Below are 16,538 nucleotides of genomic sequence, written 5' to 3' on the forward strand. Positions count from 1 at the left end.
CCCGGGACCAAAACAGGAGGCTAATTCCTGTGGGTCCCAGGAGAGCCAAGAGCGCAGCGAGACGGGAAATTGCAAAAGTCCTCACCCCTCCGCCCTCCCCCGCGGTTTTCCCGTAACTCCCGCCCTCGGCTCTCGCCCCGCACTGATTCACAGCCCGCGCGCCCGGCACGTCCGCCCCGTCCGCCCCGCGAGCCCCCCGCGCCCCTCGCCGCCAGGATGGGCCGGCCCGCGGCGCCCGCGCGGTGAGTACCCCGGCACGCGCCGCCCCGCCTCTGCGCCCTTCCCGCCGGCGGGCACCCGGCTCCCCGGGCCCCAGCGGTGCTCCGAGAGGTCCCGGCCTGGCCGTCCTGGAGCGCACGCCGCCGCACACCACATTCCCCTGCCGGCTTTCAAGTCCACCGGCCCGGCGCCTCTTCCTCAAGTGGGGGGAAAGTGGGCTGAGTTAAAATTCCCGCTTGGTCCCCTTTCGCCTCTCTGGCAACACACCGTGTCGCCGTCCCAGCCTGTCCTCCTCCGGATCCCTAGCTCCCACCTGACGGGCCGGCCGTCTCTCTGGGAGCCAGCGTCCTCCACCGCCGCGGTCTAGATGCAGAAGCCCTAGGCGCGGCGCTCACGCCCAGGCGGAGAGGGAATTCTGGGACTGCATAGTGGGGAGGTGGACGCAGCTCCGCTCCAGAGGGTTGGAAGGAAGGAGCACCTCTCTGTGGACAAGGGTAGCAGGCGGGGGCGTGGAGGGTCAGTAACCTCTCTGACGCCCTGCTGCTGGCTGTGTGGGGCTGAAATCAGAGCCCGAGGTTGAACTGCAGGGAATCCACCCGCCGAAGAATCCCTCCATCTGTCTGTCCATCCATCCCTGTTACCTGTCCGTCCATCTGTCCTAACCTACTCCATTGTTCCATCCCCTCTGATGTGTGGTGGGAGGTGCACCGCTAGATCCCACTGAGGGCCACACCGTACCCGATCTGCCTGAATCGCTTTGAGAACAAGCTTATTTCCAACTCAAGAGGACGAAAGGGGAGGATGGTGGCGTGTGGTATTTGATTAGATTAATTATGAGGGACCATGGTGGAAGGAAAAGAGGCCAGTGGGTCCCCATCTCAGGTCCAAACTGACTAGGATTTGGCTCACATTTCTTCTTACGTCTGAGTTTGTTTCCTTGATAACGAAATAATAATGATGATTCGTTCACCATTCTAAGTATGCACTTTACATGTTTGTGCATTTAAACTTCATCAGAGAATAAATAAGATACTGCTGTTCTCACCCTCATTTTATCAGTGAGGAAATGGAGGCCCAGATTGCTTAACGATCTTGGTTCTGGTCGTGCAGATAGCAAGTAGCAGAGTTAGGATTTGACTTTGGAGTCTGCTCACCACCACCTGCTGCACCTCAAACTCTAGGGTTTTTGAGAGTGGGCCTAAATGTGAATGTGGTCTCTTCATTCTTGCCCTGCTTTCTCTCTGTCCTGGGTTGCTTTAAGATGATTCTGAGATTCTTGTAGTTGAAGAGCTCCAAAAGGCCACACTGTTCAGGGTTTCCCAAGCTGAGCTGAGCCTGAGAATCATCGTGTGCTGGGGGGGGGGGGGGGGCACTGGTGCTTATTTAGAATCTTCGGGGCATGCTCAGTTCCACACAGCATTTGGCTTCTGTTAAAATGGCCCCAATACCAGAAAGCTCACCACTTCCCCTCTCATTGTCTGACAGAGTTAATTCTCAGTTGTCCTTTGTCTCTTTGCGTCTACATCTTGATCCCAGTCCCCCTTCCTGTTGTCAAAGCTTTCTGTATCAAAGGCATCTTTGAGAGAACCAGGGCACATGTTGGGTGTCAGGTAGAGACTTGAGCCATCTGGGGAGAAACCATGGGGTCCCCCTGTGCTTTCCTTCACCTAAACAGACCGGGACCGTCCAACTGGAGTGATTACAACAGTGCTGGGCCTCTGATGTTTTGCTAATTCTTGTGTCCTGAGAAAGGAACCACATCAGGAAAGCTGTTATGGTCCTGAAAGAGGAGTCAATGATACTGTATTTGACAAGAGGAAGGTATATGTTTTCCTTGTGGGAACTGGGCTGGGTCATTTGTTGGCTCCAGTAGAGAGAAATATTTGTGAGTGTCATCTCACTCACTTACAGGAACAGTAACTTTGGCCCTCCTCTTCCTAGGAGAGGAAGTCTTCCTTGTCTTAAAATAATGTGTGAACTGGAAAAAGCAAAACAAATAGTATATCTTGTCTTCCTAGAGAAAATCTTTCCCTCCAAGCAAGCTTCTTTGAAGTTAGATGCAGTTTCCTTTCCAATAGCTGTGTCCTTGGTTCCACAGCAGACCTTCCCTCCTCATTCTGGTTCTGCTGCTTCCTCAGCATTTACTCTAGGTTCTGTTTGATTTGTACACTTTAAAGGCCCCACAAGTAATGATTGAATACACTTTCCTCCAAACAATACAGAAGAATATGGAGTGAAATACAGACTTGCAATCAGCACCCCGAATACCACACGTAAGGGTGAGGGTTAGCTTTCGTTAATGTCATTCTGAAATGTTTTTTGTTTTTGTTTTGTTTTGTTTTGGTACCAGGGATTGAATTCAGGACCTTGTGCTTTCGAGGCAGGCGGGTGAACCACTGAGCTAAATCCCTGGCTTTCCAAAATGTTTTTGTCTTGTTTAAAGATACACAAAATATGTATGTGCACATAAGTTTTTCAGTGTGGTTATGTATACTTATTATACAGTTTCCTTTTTCATTTACCAAGTCCTAGAGATCTTTCCAGATCTCTACAGGCCTCTTTTGTTAATGGCTCCATGTTACTCTAAAGTAAAAATAGAATAAAATTTATCCATCCTTTCCTTCATTTGTTGACATTTGAATTATTTAAATGTATTCAGTACTAGCAAAAATATTTTAGGAGGATCGTGCATTCATATTTCTGCTCAAGTGTGAGTATTTCTGTGGACAGCTATTCTTAGGTCAGAAGATAGGCCCTTATTTCTACTTCATAGACACAATCCTTTGAGTTGTATCTCTCCCCCCATTGCACTAATTTAAACTCAATACATAATGACTTGTTACTCCCGTCCCTTCTAACATCTGGTGATTGCTTTTTTAATTTCCACAGCTGGAAAATGAGTAAAAACCAAATTTTAATTTAATTTAACTTAATGTAAATTTTAATTTGCATTTTGCTGATCACTACTGCAGTTTTACATCTCTTTATATTTATGGATCACCTATGTTCTTCTGTGAATTACCTATTTGTGTCTTTTAGTCATTTTTCTCTTGAGTTGTTTTTTCTTATCCCTATTTATTATAGAAGGTCTGTGCCTATCTGGATCTTATTGTTTCTTATAAATGATGCAAATATTTCTTTTAGCATACTTCTCTCTCTCTCTCTCTCTCTCTCTCTCTCTCTCTCTCTATATATATATATAGTATTTACCATCTTAACTATTTTTCCATTAACTATATTTACCATTTTTAACTATACAGTTCAATGCTAGTAAATATATTCACACTATTGTGCAACCATTAATACCACCCATCTCTGGAACTTTTTATCTTACAAAACTGAAACTCTGTCCTCATTAAATAATAACTCCTCATCTCCTTCTTCCCTAATCCTCTGTCAGCCACCATTCTACTTTCTGACCTCTGAATTTGACTAATCTAGGCACCTTATACAAGTGACTCATACAGGATTTGTCACTATTTCACTTAGTATACTATTTTCAAGGTTCATCTATATTTTAGCACACACCAGAACTTTTTTCATTTTTTAAGGGCAGGTGATATTCCATTATCTGTGTGTGCTACATTTTGCTTATTCGTTCATAATGCTTTAGCCTTTAACATAAAAGTTTTAAAGATTTGTATATCACAATGACCTTATCATTTAAAGTTTTAGATAGTTTATCCAATACCATTTTTTAAGGTCATCTTTCAAAAATTCATTTGAAATCAGTTTGTATCATTAAAAAATTCCTATTTTTAAAAGGACTCTTTTGGGAATTCATTGTGTTTTATTTATCTTTTATGTCATTACAACTTTGTTAAACACTATAGCTTTAATAGTATGTTTTTATGTCTAGTAATATGTATTTGCAACTTTAAGGGAATTTTTAGAAATGCCTCTCATACAAATTCTTTTTTATATAAACTTTACAACTAATCTGTCAAGTTTAATAAAATTTTGTTGGAATTTCTCTGAGTTTGTAATTTTAAACATTTATTTATTTATTTATTTATTTATTTATTTGTGTGGTGCTGGGGAGTGAACCCAGGACCTTGCTCATGCTAGGCAAGTGCTCTACCACTGAACTATACCCCAGCCCTTACTGTCCATTTTAGTATATGCTCTATACTATATGTGTCATGTAGTAAAGGGTTAGGCTCAGGTAAATGGCTTATGTGGGAGGCCAGGAAATTTGACCCTGAGAGGGTAGTCTGTGAAGCAGTGAGAGTGAAGTTGAAGGTTCAGTAGCAATCCCAGGAAACTGTAGATGCCAGGAATGTGGAACATTTGGCAAGAAAAGCTTTAGGCAGTGAGCAGAGCCAACCCAAGTGAGAGGCCACTTGTGCTGCAACCAGCAAGACCATGAAGTAGGGCTTTTCAAGGCCTTTGGAGCTTGTATCTCACCATAATTTACCCTGGGTGCTGGACATGGAGCAACACGATTTATTTTTGCCCTGTTGGATATTGATGTTGCTTTGGTCTAATTCATTTCTGTCCCCCCTTGTTCCTCCCTTATGGAATTTGAAGGCTTACCCTGTGTCATTGTATGTCACAACTATTTAGCTTCCATTTTTATTTTTACAGGGGTTCACAGAGCTTGCCTTGAGCCTCAGGGGAGACTTGAACTTACATTTTGCAGTAATGCTGAAACTATTAAGACTTTGGCAGCTCTTAGAGATAGACTAAATATATTTGGACATTAGTCTTTTGGGGCCAGGGGTGGAATATGATGGTTTGTATCTAAAATGTTCTCCAAAAGTCTCATGCGTTTTGAAACTGTTTGGATCATGGAATATTATACTCATCAGTGGTGCATCCATTGATGAGTTTCATGGCAGAATGTGCTGTTAGGATGTGGAGGCTTGTTGGATGTGGTCACTGAGGACATGACCTGGAAGAGAGTATTCTTGTCCCTAGATTCTCCCTTCTCCCTCTGTTTCCTGGCTACCAGAGCATGAGCAGCATTTCTCCATCACATTTCTGCCTCAGAGTTAACTGACTAGGGACTTAATGCTCTGAAAACCATGAGCCAAAATAAATCTCTCCTCCTTTAAGTTATGGGTTTCAGGTATTTTGTCCCAGTAATGAGAAGGCTAGTACAGAGATAGATAGGTATATAGATAGGTAGATAGATAGATAGATAGATAGATAGATAGATAATAGATAGATAGATCCTCTTCATAGGATAAAATTCTAGCAATAGAGTTATAGAATAATTTCTAGATCAAAGCAAATGCACACTAAAATACTAATAAATATGGCCAAATAGAGCTGGATAAATTTGTCCTCTTTGATCATTAATGAATAGCAATGCTTATTTCTGCAAACTCTTATCCATGAAAAGTATTAATCCCATTTTAAGCTTTGCCAATTGGATACTACATAGACATAGACACAAACATACAGATGCAAACAATTACTGTTTTAACTTAGATTCCTTTCTCAGTGATCTTGCCTAGTTTTTCATTCATCTTTTTTTTTTTTGGTGTATATATTTCTTTTCATGAATAACATACTCATAATTTTCTACAAAGTTGTTTGCCTTTCTTATTTCTAAGAGTTCTTTGTATCTTAGGGATAGCTGTTTGCCATATATATTAATTGATGCTATCATTTCCAGTTGTAATACTAAAATTTTTAAATATTTATGCAATCAGTGTATTTTTCTTTTTCTTTATTGCTTCTTGGTTTCATATTATGCTTGGAAGATTATAAAAATAGTCACACATGTTTTATGCTGTATCTTTTGTGGTTTCATTTCTTGTGTGTGTCTTTGCTTAGCTGAAATTTATTTTACTGAAGCAAGTAAGGCAATAGCCAAAATAATAAATTTATTATTAATTGAATTAATGGAAATTCTAAGGATGCACTTAATTGTCATGCTCATGCTATAGGGTAGGATTTTTTAAAATTATCATTTACAGGAAAGGAAATTCAGCCTAATGGGGGTTAAATGACTGGTACTTGTTTATATAATTATTAAGTACCAGAGGAAGGATTCAAACCTAATTAATCTTAACTTAGAGCTCATGTACTTAACTATGAGGTGTGATTGAAAAATAAAAATATGGTGTTTAAAATACTCCCCCTTGCTTTGAAAACACTTATCCCATCATTCTTGCACTTTCTGAAGCAGTTCTTAAAGTCTTACTTTGTGAGTGTCTTCTTTAGTTACACCACTGTGGCTGCCTTGATTTTCTGAATCAATTAAAGACATTTACCTTTCATGGTTATTTTGACCTTAGAAAGAGCCATAAGTCAACATGTCACCAGATCTAGTGAATAAGGTAGATGAGCACACACTATAATGTTTTTACAAGCCTGCCATTCTGTTTCAGGACACTGAGCAGCAGCATTCACTATATATTTTTTTTTTATCATACTTTGTAAAGACACTCATGAGGCTCCCCTGCTGCCATTCCACGCTCCTAGGGCAGAGAAGTGAGCCAGTCCCAGCACCCGGAAGGAAGCTCCCCTGCCGCCATCCCAAGCTCCTAGGGCAGAGAAAGTGAGCCGTTCGGGCACCAGAAGCACCCCCCCACACACATGGAAATGAGAAGACACGTAAACAAGCCTCAAAAACAGACTTCCAGATCACCTACAGTAACCCCAAAGGGAAACAAGATGGAACAATCTGATACTCAACCACGTAGACTCCCTGAACTGGCAACAAAAGAGGATCTGGGAAAAATGAAATCAGAAATAATTACTCAGATAACAGCAAAGATTTTGCTCATGGTGCAAGTCATGATTAATAAATCTAGAGAGGACACAGATAAAAAAATAGAGGAGCTGAGGAACATGATGGAATCCTAACATAGGAAACAAATGAAAACCATGAAACAGATGCAAACAGATTTCCAGGAGATTAAAAACTCCATCAAAAGTCTGCGCAGCAGAATGAATCAGTGTGAGAATAGAATTTCAGATATAGAAAAAAAGATTGCAATTAGTGACAAGGAAAAGAAAAATTGGTTTAAAATTGTAAAGGAACATGAGAAATCAATCCAGCAGCTGCTGGACGATGCAAAGAAGAATAACATAAGACTGATTGGAGTCAATGAAGAAACAGGAGAGAGTGCAGATGACATCAAAAAACTGTTCACAGAAGTGATGGCAGAAAACTTCCCAAGGAGGGGAAAAGAACTTGACATACAGATAAGTGAGGCATATAGGACTCCAGCTAGCCTTGATCAAAAAAAAAATCTACACATATAATAGTTAGGATTCCAGAAATCCAACAGAAGAACAAAATTCTATAAGCAGTGAGAGAAAAGAAACAAATCACATTCAAAGGAAAGCCCATCAGAATCACAGCAGACTTCTCAATGCAACCCCTCAAGGCAAGAAGAACTTGGAGTGAGGTATTTCAAGCCCTAAAGGAAAACAGCCTCCAACCCAGACTGATGTACCCTGCAAAACTATCTTTCAAAATTGATGGAGAAATAAGATACTTTCATGATAAAGAACACCTGAGGAACTTCACGAATACCAAACTAGCACTCCAGAAAATTTTATACAATAACACAATGAGGATCAAAACCAAAGGAAGCCCAGCAGAATGAATCCATTGGGTGTGACAAATTAAACGCAAAGCAGGAGAATCCAACAAAAAGAAAAAGTCATGACAAGGCTTTTAAAACTTTTAAATTCATCTCCCTAATGAGAGTATAATTCAATCTTGTTATTGTACTGATTAGTATTTTTCTGATTCTAGAGTTGCACACCTTTCCTTGTGCTATACTGGCTATTTATCATCTTCTTATGGCTACTTTTTAATTGGGTTGTCTATTAATGAGCTCTAAGAATTCTTTATATATTTTGGTCATAGGTTATATGCATTGTAAATATGGTCTGTTTTAGGACTACTTTTCATTTTAATGATGTCATTTAAAGTTCTAAATTTTGATGGAATCTCATTTATCAAATTTTTTTCTTTTATACATCATGTTTTTTGTATACTAGGTAGTTCTTGCCTACCCTGAATTCATAAACATTTTGCCTTATAATTTCTTCTTAAAGTTTTATAATTTTAGATTTTCATATTTAGGTTCATAGATCCCTTCAAATTTGTGCTCGCTTCGGCAGCACATATACTAAAATTGGAATGATCCCTTCAAGTTATTTTCATTTACGGAAATAAAAGATTGAGGTTAATTTTTTATATACAGATACCAGGTGTTCTAGTGCCGTTTGCTGAAAACACTATCTCTTCCTTGGCTCTTGAATTGAGTTTATATTCTATAAAATGCCAATGTTAAATAATCTTTCAAAACACAGTGGACCCTATATGTGTGATTCTATTTCTAGATTCTCTGTTTTATTCAAATGATCTATATGCCTTTCCTTACACCAACACTGCCTTGATTACTGTAGCTTTAGAAGACGTCTTAAAATTAGGTACTAAATGTCTTCCAACACTGTTTCTTGTCTTTTTTTTCTTTTAACTTTTCTAGGTCCTTTGTACTCCTACATAACTTTTAAATTTCAATATCCAGTTCTTCATTTATAGCACATATACACAGACCTGAATTTTTATATATACCTTGTGTTTTCTAATCCTGCTAAATAAAAATCCAAATTCTAGGGGCTCCTAGAGATTTCTTAGTATTTTCTCTGTAGATGATCATTTCATCTACATATAAAGATTTTGCTTCTACCTTGCCAAACCTATCCTAATTGTGTCATTTTATTGCTAGACTATTTTGGTGGGGCCTAGGTTTCAAAGTTTAATGGACAGATAAAGAGTAAGCATATCTGCCCTTGTTCCCCACCTTAAGAAGAAAGCATTGTATCTTCTCCATTCATATAAGGTGTTCTCACTGGAAGTATGGAGTACATGTCTTTAATCTGTTGAGAATGTTCTGCTCTACTTCTAGTCTCCTGATAGCTTTTACCATGAACAGCTGTAGAATTTAGTCCACTACTTTTTCTCCAACTAGTGACAGGATCATATGGCTTTTTCCTTTCCTCTGTTAAAATGATGACTTTTGGGGGTGGATCTTCCAATGCTGAACCAACACTGCCATCCCTATAACAAAACCACTTTCCACATACTGCCAGATCTGACTTCTGAGAGTTTGTTTTTTTAAACAAATTTCTATCTATGTTCATACTTTTTTCTTCTATTATCTTTATCCAGTTTTAGGATTAGCACAATGTTGAGTTCCTAAAATGAGGGGAAAAGTGTTCCTTCTTTTTTCTGCTTTAATTGTTTGATATAATTTATCAGTTAAAATGTATATGAGCCTGCTGTTGTCATATAGGTAGGTTTTCAAGCTAGGAATATACTTTCTTTAATAGGTCCTATTCAAATTTTATATTTCCTCCAGAGTTAGTTTCATTAATTTGTCTTCCAAGGTACTTCTTAGAAGTTGTCAAATTTATTTCAAAAAAGATTTTTGTAATATGCTTTCTATATCCTTTTAAATTCTGTAAAATCTGTGGTAATGTCTCCTAGACATTGATATTGTAATTTAAAAAATGTATAATTGAAAAAAAAAAAGACACTCATGAGAGAAAAATTCCAGAACTGCATCGGAAAGTGAAAAGAATGATGTAAATAAGTGTGTTCAAAGCAAGGGGGTGTATTTGAGGAGGATTAATGACAAATTGTCTTTTACTTAGTAATTTTAAAAAATTTAAACATTCATCATATTTTCAGTCACCCCTTATATTCCAGCTTCTTTTTTGCCAGATGATTGTTCCAGTATCATTTGGGGGAATAATGTACCTTTTCTCAAATGATTTGAAATAACACTTTTAGTGTATCTGAATTCCTTCATTTTTTTTGATTTAAACGATATACTTTGGATTCAGGTTTTCCATTTCTTTCTTTGGCTTCACTCACCACTTAACAGACTCAGCTTTAATCCTAGCTAATGCTACAAATTCCAAAAATCTTGAACTGAAAATTGCTTCTTTTAAAAAAGTCAGATGTGCATGAGCTAATCAATCCATGCATCAGGATTTGCCTTACAAAGTTGATAGAAGAACTTAGCCATTAGCCACTGGAGGGGCTTCAGGTGGGGGATGGGGAGGAGCACTTGAACCTTTCCATGGGCATAGCTCCTGGTGGTGGATCCTTGAGGAGGAAGGAAGTCAGAGTGAAATTGTCAGTAGCCAGTTCTATGCTGTAATGATGGAAGCCCCTTAAAAGGGGGTCCCGAATACAAATGACAGCACTCTTAAAAAAAGAAATAAAGATCACTGGATCTGAGAATGAGGGGAACCTCCAAGAAGTATCATCCACTCTGTATTGCAGCACAGAACTTCTGGTCATTGATTTCTAGTTTTGTTGTATTGTGGTCATAAAATTCTCAATATGATTGCCATTTTTAAAAATTTGTTGAGACTTGTTTTGTGGCCCACCATAGAATCTATCCTGGGAAATATTCAACATACAGTTACAAACAGAGCTCTCTCATAAATGCATGCACCCAGGCATGCGCCCTCCATAACAGCTTCTTTCTTTAAAACAACATTTGAATATGATGTCATTGTGACATAGGGGAAATAATATAACTCCCAGTCTGCTAGATCGTGTTCCCCAAAATCAAAGAAGTAATTTTAAGGAACAATGGATGTTAAGGGTAGGAAAAATTTATTGAGAGAGATAGTTCTTGAGAGACAGGAGGGCACCCAAACATAGGTTGCCAGTGAGCCCTCTTCTCAAAGGAAGTTTTATAGGATAAAATCACAAGGTGGTACAAAATCACAAGATGGGTACAACAGGGGTCAAAACTATGATCAAACAGTAAGATTACAAGTACAGCCACTTAGACAATATTTATTCAGTGGGGAAGCAGGTCACGTAGCAAGTGTACATGGAGAGAGCAAAGACCTTTTTAGGAAGGGATGGATCACGAGGTCCTGCTCACCTACATGGGTGGATGATGGCTATCTGGACTTAATTGAACCATTGAAACCACTTATTTTATCCCTTGGGGAGGTATGTAGGCCCAGTTATTCTATATTTATCTTGAGACCTGGCCTTCAACAGATGCACCTCTAGCCACATTTGTAGTATGTTCTAATCTTCTGCACTGACTCCCTCAAGGGCCTATCCCCATCTGACTGCCTAGCATATTTCTACCTAAGTTAGCTGTCTATAGTATTCCCGCCTCTGAAGAGGTACCTTTAACTGCCATGAAGGGCTGAGGGGCAATGATTGTTCTGGCTACTTCTGGCTGAAAGGGGTTATAGTTGTGATCTGTAGTCAGGGATATTCTACAGAGGGTCTGTCTAAAGATCCTCGATAGATGCTAGGCATTCTTGCCTTGGGTAGGCATATAGCCTTAAGTTTGGATGCGATGAGGCCAAAGAAACAGTTAGTATGCATGGGCTAAATAATAAGATCAACAAGACTATTATATATACAACCAACAAATGTTTCTTCCAGGAAGAACTAGTAATAGCCTCCCACAAAGAGGGTAAGGAGAAGGTCCAGGAAATTTCAGAATTCAACGTGACATTAACCTGTTATTTAATATCTTGAACAGCCATTGAGATATTAGCAGAAGGATCAGGAACGTACACAGCATTCAGCTTTTACAATTGTACAAGTAACCCCTTGTGCTGCTGTTAGTTTATGTAATGGCATCCAATTTTGGAGGACAGCTTGTCTCATTAATTTTACTTCTTCATTTAGGAGAGAGAGTTGAGGTGCTGCTTAAGGCCCCTTGAGTATGGTTGTAGTCCCAGGGGCAAGTGAGAAACTTTCAAATGTCTGATGTAGAATCACTACTGCATACCAAGGCTTTCTTGTCCCATTTTCCAGGAAGGAACTGCCATCACAGAAGAGTTTCAAATCAAGGTCAGTAAGGGATGTGTCTAAAAGTATTTGGCTGCATACATATAGAGAATCTGTTGCAGTCGTGTCTTTCAGCCTCAATTTTTTTCCTTTTCTGGTAGAAAAGTGGCAAGGTCTAAGGAGGAACATGTCTTTATTTGAATAGCTGGTCCTTCTAAAAGTATACCCTGGTATTCAAGAAGTCGGTTGTCTGATAGTCATAGGCTCCCTTTGGAAGAAAGATGTCCTCCCATATTGTGAAGTGTATATACAGTGAGATCTTTGCCTAAAGACAGGTTGGATGCCTCTGGTATCAGGAGACCTATGACAACCACAGCTCTAAGGCATCCCATGATACAATGACTAATTCATTCCTCAGATACCCTAAAGGCTGTTGAGCACTCTCAGAGCCATGCCCCACCTTTCATCAACATATAGACTGAAACAGTGTCCTGTAGGTAGGCCCAGGACTGGGGCATTCAGAAGCACTTGTTGAAGCTTCTGGAATACAGTTTGGAAATCAAGTTCCCAGGTTAAAATATGAGTATCTGCCTTTTGGGGTTCCTTTGTAAGCTAAGAGAATGTGTACATGGAAAGAATAGGGCCTTTTTAGGAAGAGATGAATCAGGAGATCCTGGTCACCCACTTGGGTGAATGACATATGTCTAGACTTTATTGGACCACTTATTTTATCCCTTAGAGAGGTATGTAGGCCTAGTCGTTCCATCTTTATCTTGAGGCCAGACTTTCAACAGTTGCGTCTCCAGCCACAGTTGTAATGTGTTCTCATCCTCTGCACTGACTCCCTCAAGGGCCCTGCCCTATCTGACCGCTTAGAATACTCCTACCTAACTTAGCTATCTATAATAATTGGGTCACCCAGCCAGTTTTCAAGAATCTCACAACACAACTAGTTCTTGGAAAGCAAATGACTATTATGCTGAATCTCATTGGGACTATTTGTGGTGGGAATAAACATTTCAGTCATGGCAGAACAAGAAATGCTGGTTAGGAAGAGCAGACATAGTCTCTTTAAGGTTGTGTTTTATTACCTTTGCAGTATGTACACTGAGCAATGGACATAGGCATCTTCACTGAGAATGAGACTTTGCAAAGAGACAAGGTTTGGATAAGAAGTCTACAAAGTGAGTAGATAATTTTTTTTCTTTCCTTCCTTATTTTTCCCCAGAGAAGGAATGTCTGTGAAAGACTATGAATCAGGCAATATTTGGCCACAGAAAAAGTAGAAAGGCTTGAAAAGGAATCTGCTTTCATTAAAATAAGATTGAAGGCAAAGAAGAAAGAATGAGAGAGAATTGATACCAATTTTCATTCACTTCCCAGATATTTCCTTGGTAGCCGCTATGTTATAAGACTGATAGGCAACGGTGAATAAAATCTGGGCCTGTCCTCCAATAGCTCATAGTCAACTTGGGAATGATGGAGATCTGAGAAATAGAGATAAAGAACAGTAAAGAACAGATTTAGGGAAAGGACTAAGTAGTACAGATAAGGCAGGAAAAGATTTTGCTGCTGTGTTGGGTTTTGTTTCTGAATTCTGCTGCTTCACACCTCCTTGACTTCCTTTCATTGCTGGAAATTGTAAGTAGTGGCACTTGTCCCTGGTAGTTGTGGGCATTGGAAGCCTACTGGATGGCTGTGAGAGCTTGGTGTCCTGTTCCCTGTTAGCAGCAACAAGAATATGCTGAGCAGCTGGCTGCTGTTAATGGAGCTCTTCGGGTAGGGACTGTCTCACCACCCATCTGAACACATGGCCTTCACCCTTCCTTCAGTGTGGCAGGAAAACATAGGTTTATCCTGCACTTTCATTTTGATCCATATGGTGTGGCTGTGGGCCACCCCAGAGCTCTGGGCTTAGACTCTTTCCTACCTTTACTTGGGGCCTTGCCATCATCTGGGTCCTATATACCCATGCACCAAAGATGCCTGAATTGATAACCTCATCCAAGAACTCTCCAAATGTGTATCCTGTTAGAGGTTTGATTTCCACTCTTGGAGAGCAAATAAGCATCTGAAATTTATGTTGCAAATTGAGCTCTTGATATAGACCACTCAATCTGCTCTTCTCATAGTCTTCTGCCTCTCCAGAAATGGCAATTCCATGTTTCAAGGGGCTCAAGCTGAACTTCTTGGAGCTATCCATGCTGTCTAACTTTATTACCACCCCATGTCTGGTCAGCTCTCTCTAAGATCTCCCCCAAATCCCACCAATCCTCACCACCTCCACAGCTCCCACTCTGACCCAAGCCCCCCTTTCTCACATGGACTATCACTCTGATGCCTTAATCTCCTCCTCTCCTTCCATTCTGGACCCTTCTGTCTCTCTTTATTTCAGTGTTTCCTCCACATAAGTCAACCCATGCACTGTCTCTGGGAAATCCTCCTGTAGCTCCCATCTTACTCAGACAAAGCCCCAGCCATGCCAGTCTGGGCCCACTTTGCTCTTACCCCTTCACTCTCTCACAGCCCGAGCTGTTCTTCTGACTCACTCCCCTCCAGCCACACCTGCCTTCTAGTTGTTTCTTCATATTGGCACTCTGCCACTTCAGGGTCTCTGTGTGGCTGCTTTGTCACCTCCAGGTTTTCAAAATTAGATCCCCTGAGGAAAAAGGTGGCACATTCAGAGTATTGTAACTTCAGGGTGATTTGCTGCAACAGATGGTGCTGACTTTGAGGGCTTGTGGTCTCTCTCTCTCTTTCTCTCTCTCTCCCCCTTCCTTCCTTTCATCTTTCTCTCTTTTTCTTATTCTTTTTTTTTTTTTGGTACTGGGGATAGAACTCAGGACCTTGCACTTGCAAGGCAGGCAGCGGCACCACTGAGCTAAATCCCCGGCCCCTCTCCTTTGTTTTTTGAGACAGGGTCTCACTATGTAGCCCAGGCTGGACTGGAACTTGCAGTGATCCTCTTACCTCTGTCTTTTGAGTGCCGGGATTACATCCTATGGTGTTTCTGAGAAATGGTTCCACAGTATCTCTAGCATGTTCTTCCAACTGCCAGCTCCCATTCTACATGTTCTAAGGAATTTCATTGATCTTAACAGGTGCTCAGACAACATCTAGGACTTGCATCCCTTCTGCCCAATGTCCTTAAATTGTATGTGGCCTAAAATGCTGAGGGTGGCATTTGTGCAGTCACACTGCTGGAAATACAATAGCTCCCTCTTATCTCCTAGGACCACATCCCAAGATGCTCAATACCAAAGGTGGTACCAAGCCCTACATATAGCAAGGCTTTTCCTGCACCATACTTATATACCTATGATAAAGTTTAATTTGTAAGTTAAGCACAGTAAGACATTAATAACCATAAGGAAACTGAACAATTACATGATAAGTTATTTAAAACATAAATTATTTATTTCTAGAATTTCCTCTTTCATATCTTCAGACCTTGGTTGATCATAGGTAATCAAAACTAAGAAAAGTAAAAGCTGGGCCGGGGATTTAGCTCAGTGGTTCTGCCACCTGCCTTGCAAGTGAAAGGTCCCAAGTTTGATCCCTGTTACCAAAAAAAAAGGAGTAAAAACTTTGGCTAAAGGGGTCACTCTGCTGTAGTCACTTTGCTTATGTGCAGGCAGTGACCACTGTGTGGGGATTGTCATCTGCTAAAGTACAAAATGGCTCACATGAGAGCAGATGAGGGAAGAAACAGAAAATCTGCATGGCTGCTGGAGCTAATCTCCCAGGATTCACAACCCAGCAGGGATGGGAGGCAGTGGGAAGGTGGTGTCTCTGTTACTTTCCTCATCACTAGGACACAGTACCCAACACCCACAATTTAAAGGAGGAGAGCTTTATTTCGGCTCATATTTTCAGCCCATGGTTGGCTGGCTCCAGGGCAGAAACAACCCTAGTGTAAGGGCCTGATAGAGGAAAGGTGCTCATGTCAAGGTAGCTAAGAGCAGAGAGTGAAGGCGGAGTCAGGGAAGGAGCTCTGCCCTTCCAGGTCACACCCCCAGTTGCCCATGTCTTGTCACCAGACCCCACCTCCCAACAGCACACTCAGCCACTGAACTCACCACTGATGAGTAACAGCCCTCACTATCCAATCACCCTCCAAAAGCCTTGTCTCTCAGTGCGTGGGAGTTTTGTGGGACATTCCAGATCCAAACTGCAATAGATAGGAACTCGACAAGACTACCCTGAGGATTACTGAAGACTCTCTTGTACCCAAGCCATAGTCTTTTGCAAACATGCATATATTTCAGTTTACCTAACAATTTATTCTTTTAATTTCTGCTTACCCTTAAATGGTAGGTGGCTTTTGAGTTTTAGTTTTAAATATTTCTATTTCTGTGACTTGCTTAATTATTTAACATGTAAAATATTTGATTTAATGAGAAAATTCTAAATTTTGGAGAAGAATTTATATAGTCCTATTGTAAAGGACCTTAATTTAGCAACATGCATCACTCTCTGAATCATCCGCATTTGTGAGTTGAGATTTCCTTCCCATTATGGTCCTTGCATCCTGAGATGTGTGAACATGAGGAGGGTTCAACGC

General features: G+C 40.6%; 1 protein-coding gene and 1 long non-coding RNA gene across 2 annotated transcripts in view; one reads left to right on the forward strand and one right to left on the reverse strand.

The window, feature by feature from the left end:
• The window catches only part of LOC110350103 (uncharacterized), a 181,580-nt gene extending 179,474 nt beyond the window's left edge, over nt 1-2,106 (reverse strand). Inside the window, exon 1 of the long non-coding RNA XR_015442248.1 lies at nt 533-2,106. This is a non-coding gene — a long non-coding RNA (uncharacterized LOC110350103). The remainder of the gene's footprint in view (nt 1-532) is intronic.
• LOC110350101 (oncostatin-M-specific receptor subunit beta-like) overlaps nt 77-16,538 on the forward strand; it is a 48,562-nt gene continuing 32,100 nt past the window's right edge. The window contains 1 exon segment of the mRNA XM_087189324.1: nt 77-242. Coding sequence (XP_087045450.1) covers nt 217-242 — 26 coding nt within the window. The 5' untranslated portion in view covers nt 77-216.

The sequence above is a fragment of the Heterocephalus glaber genome, unplaced genomic scaffold, assembly GCF_053883595.1.
Source record: "Heterocephalus glaber isolate CG9 unplaced genomic scaffold, H.glaber_assembly_v1.0 deba00001538, whole genome shotgun sequence".
In the NCBI taxonomy this organism is placed as follows: domain Eukaryota; kingdom Metazoa; phylum Chordata; class Mammalia; order Rodentia; family Bathyergidae; genus Heterocephalus; species Heterocephalus glaber.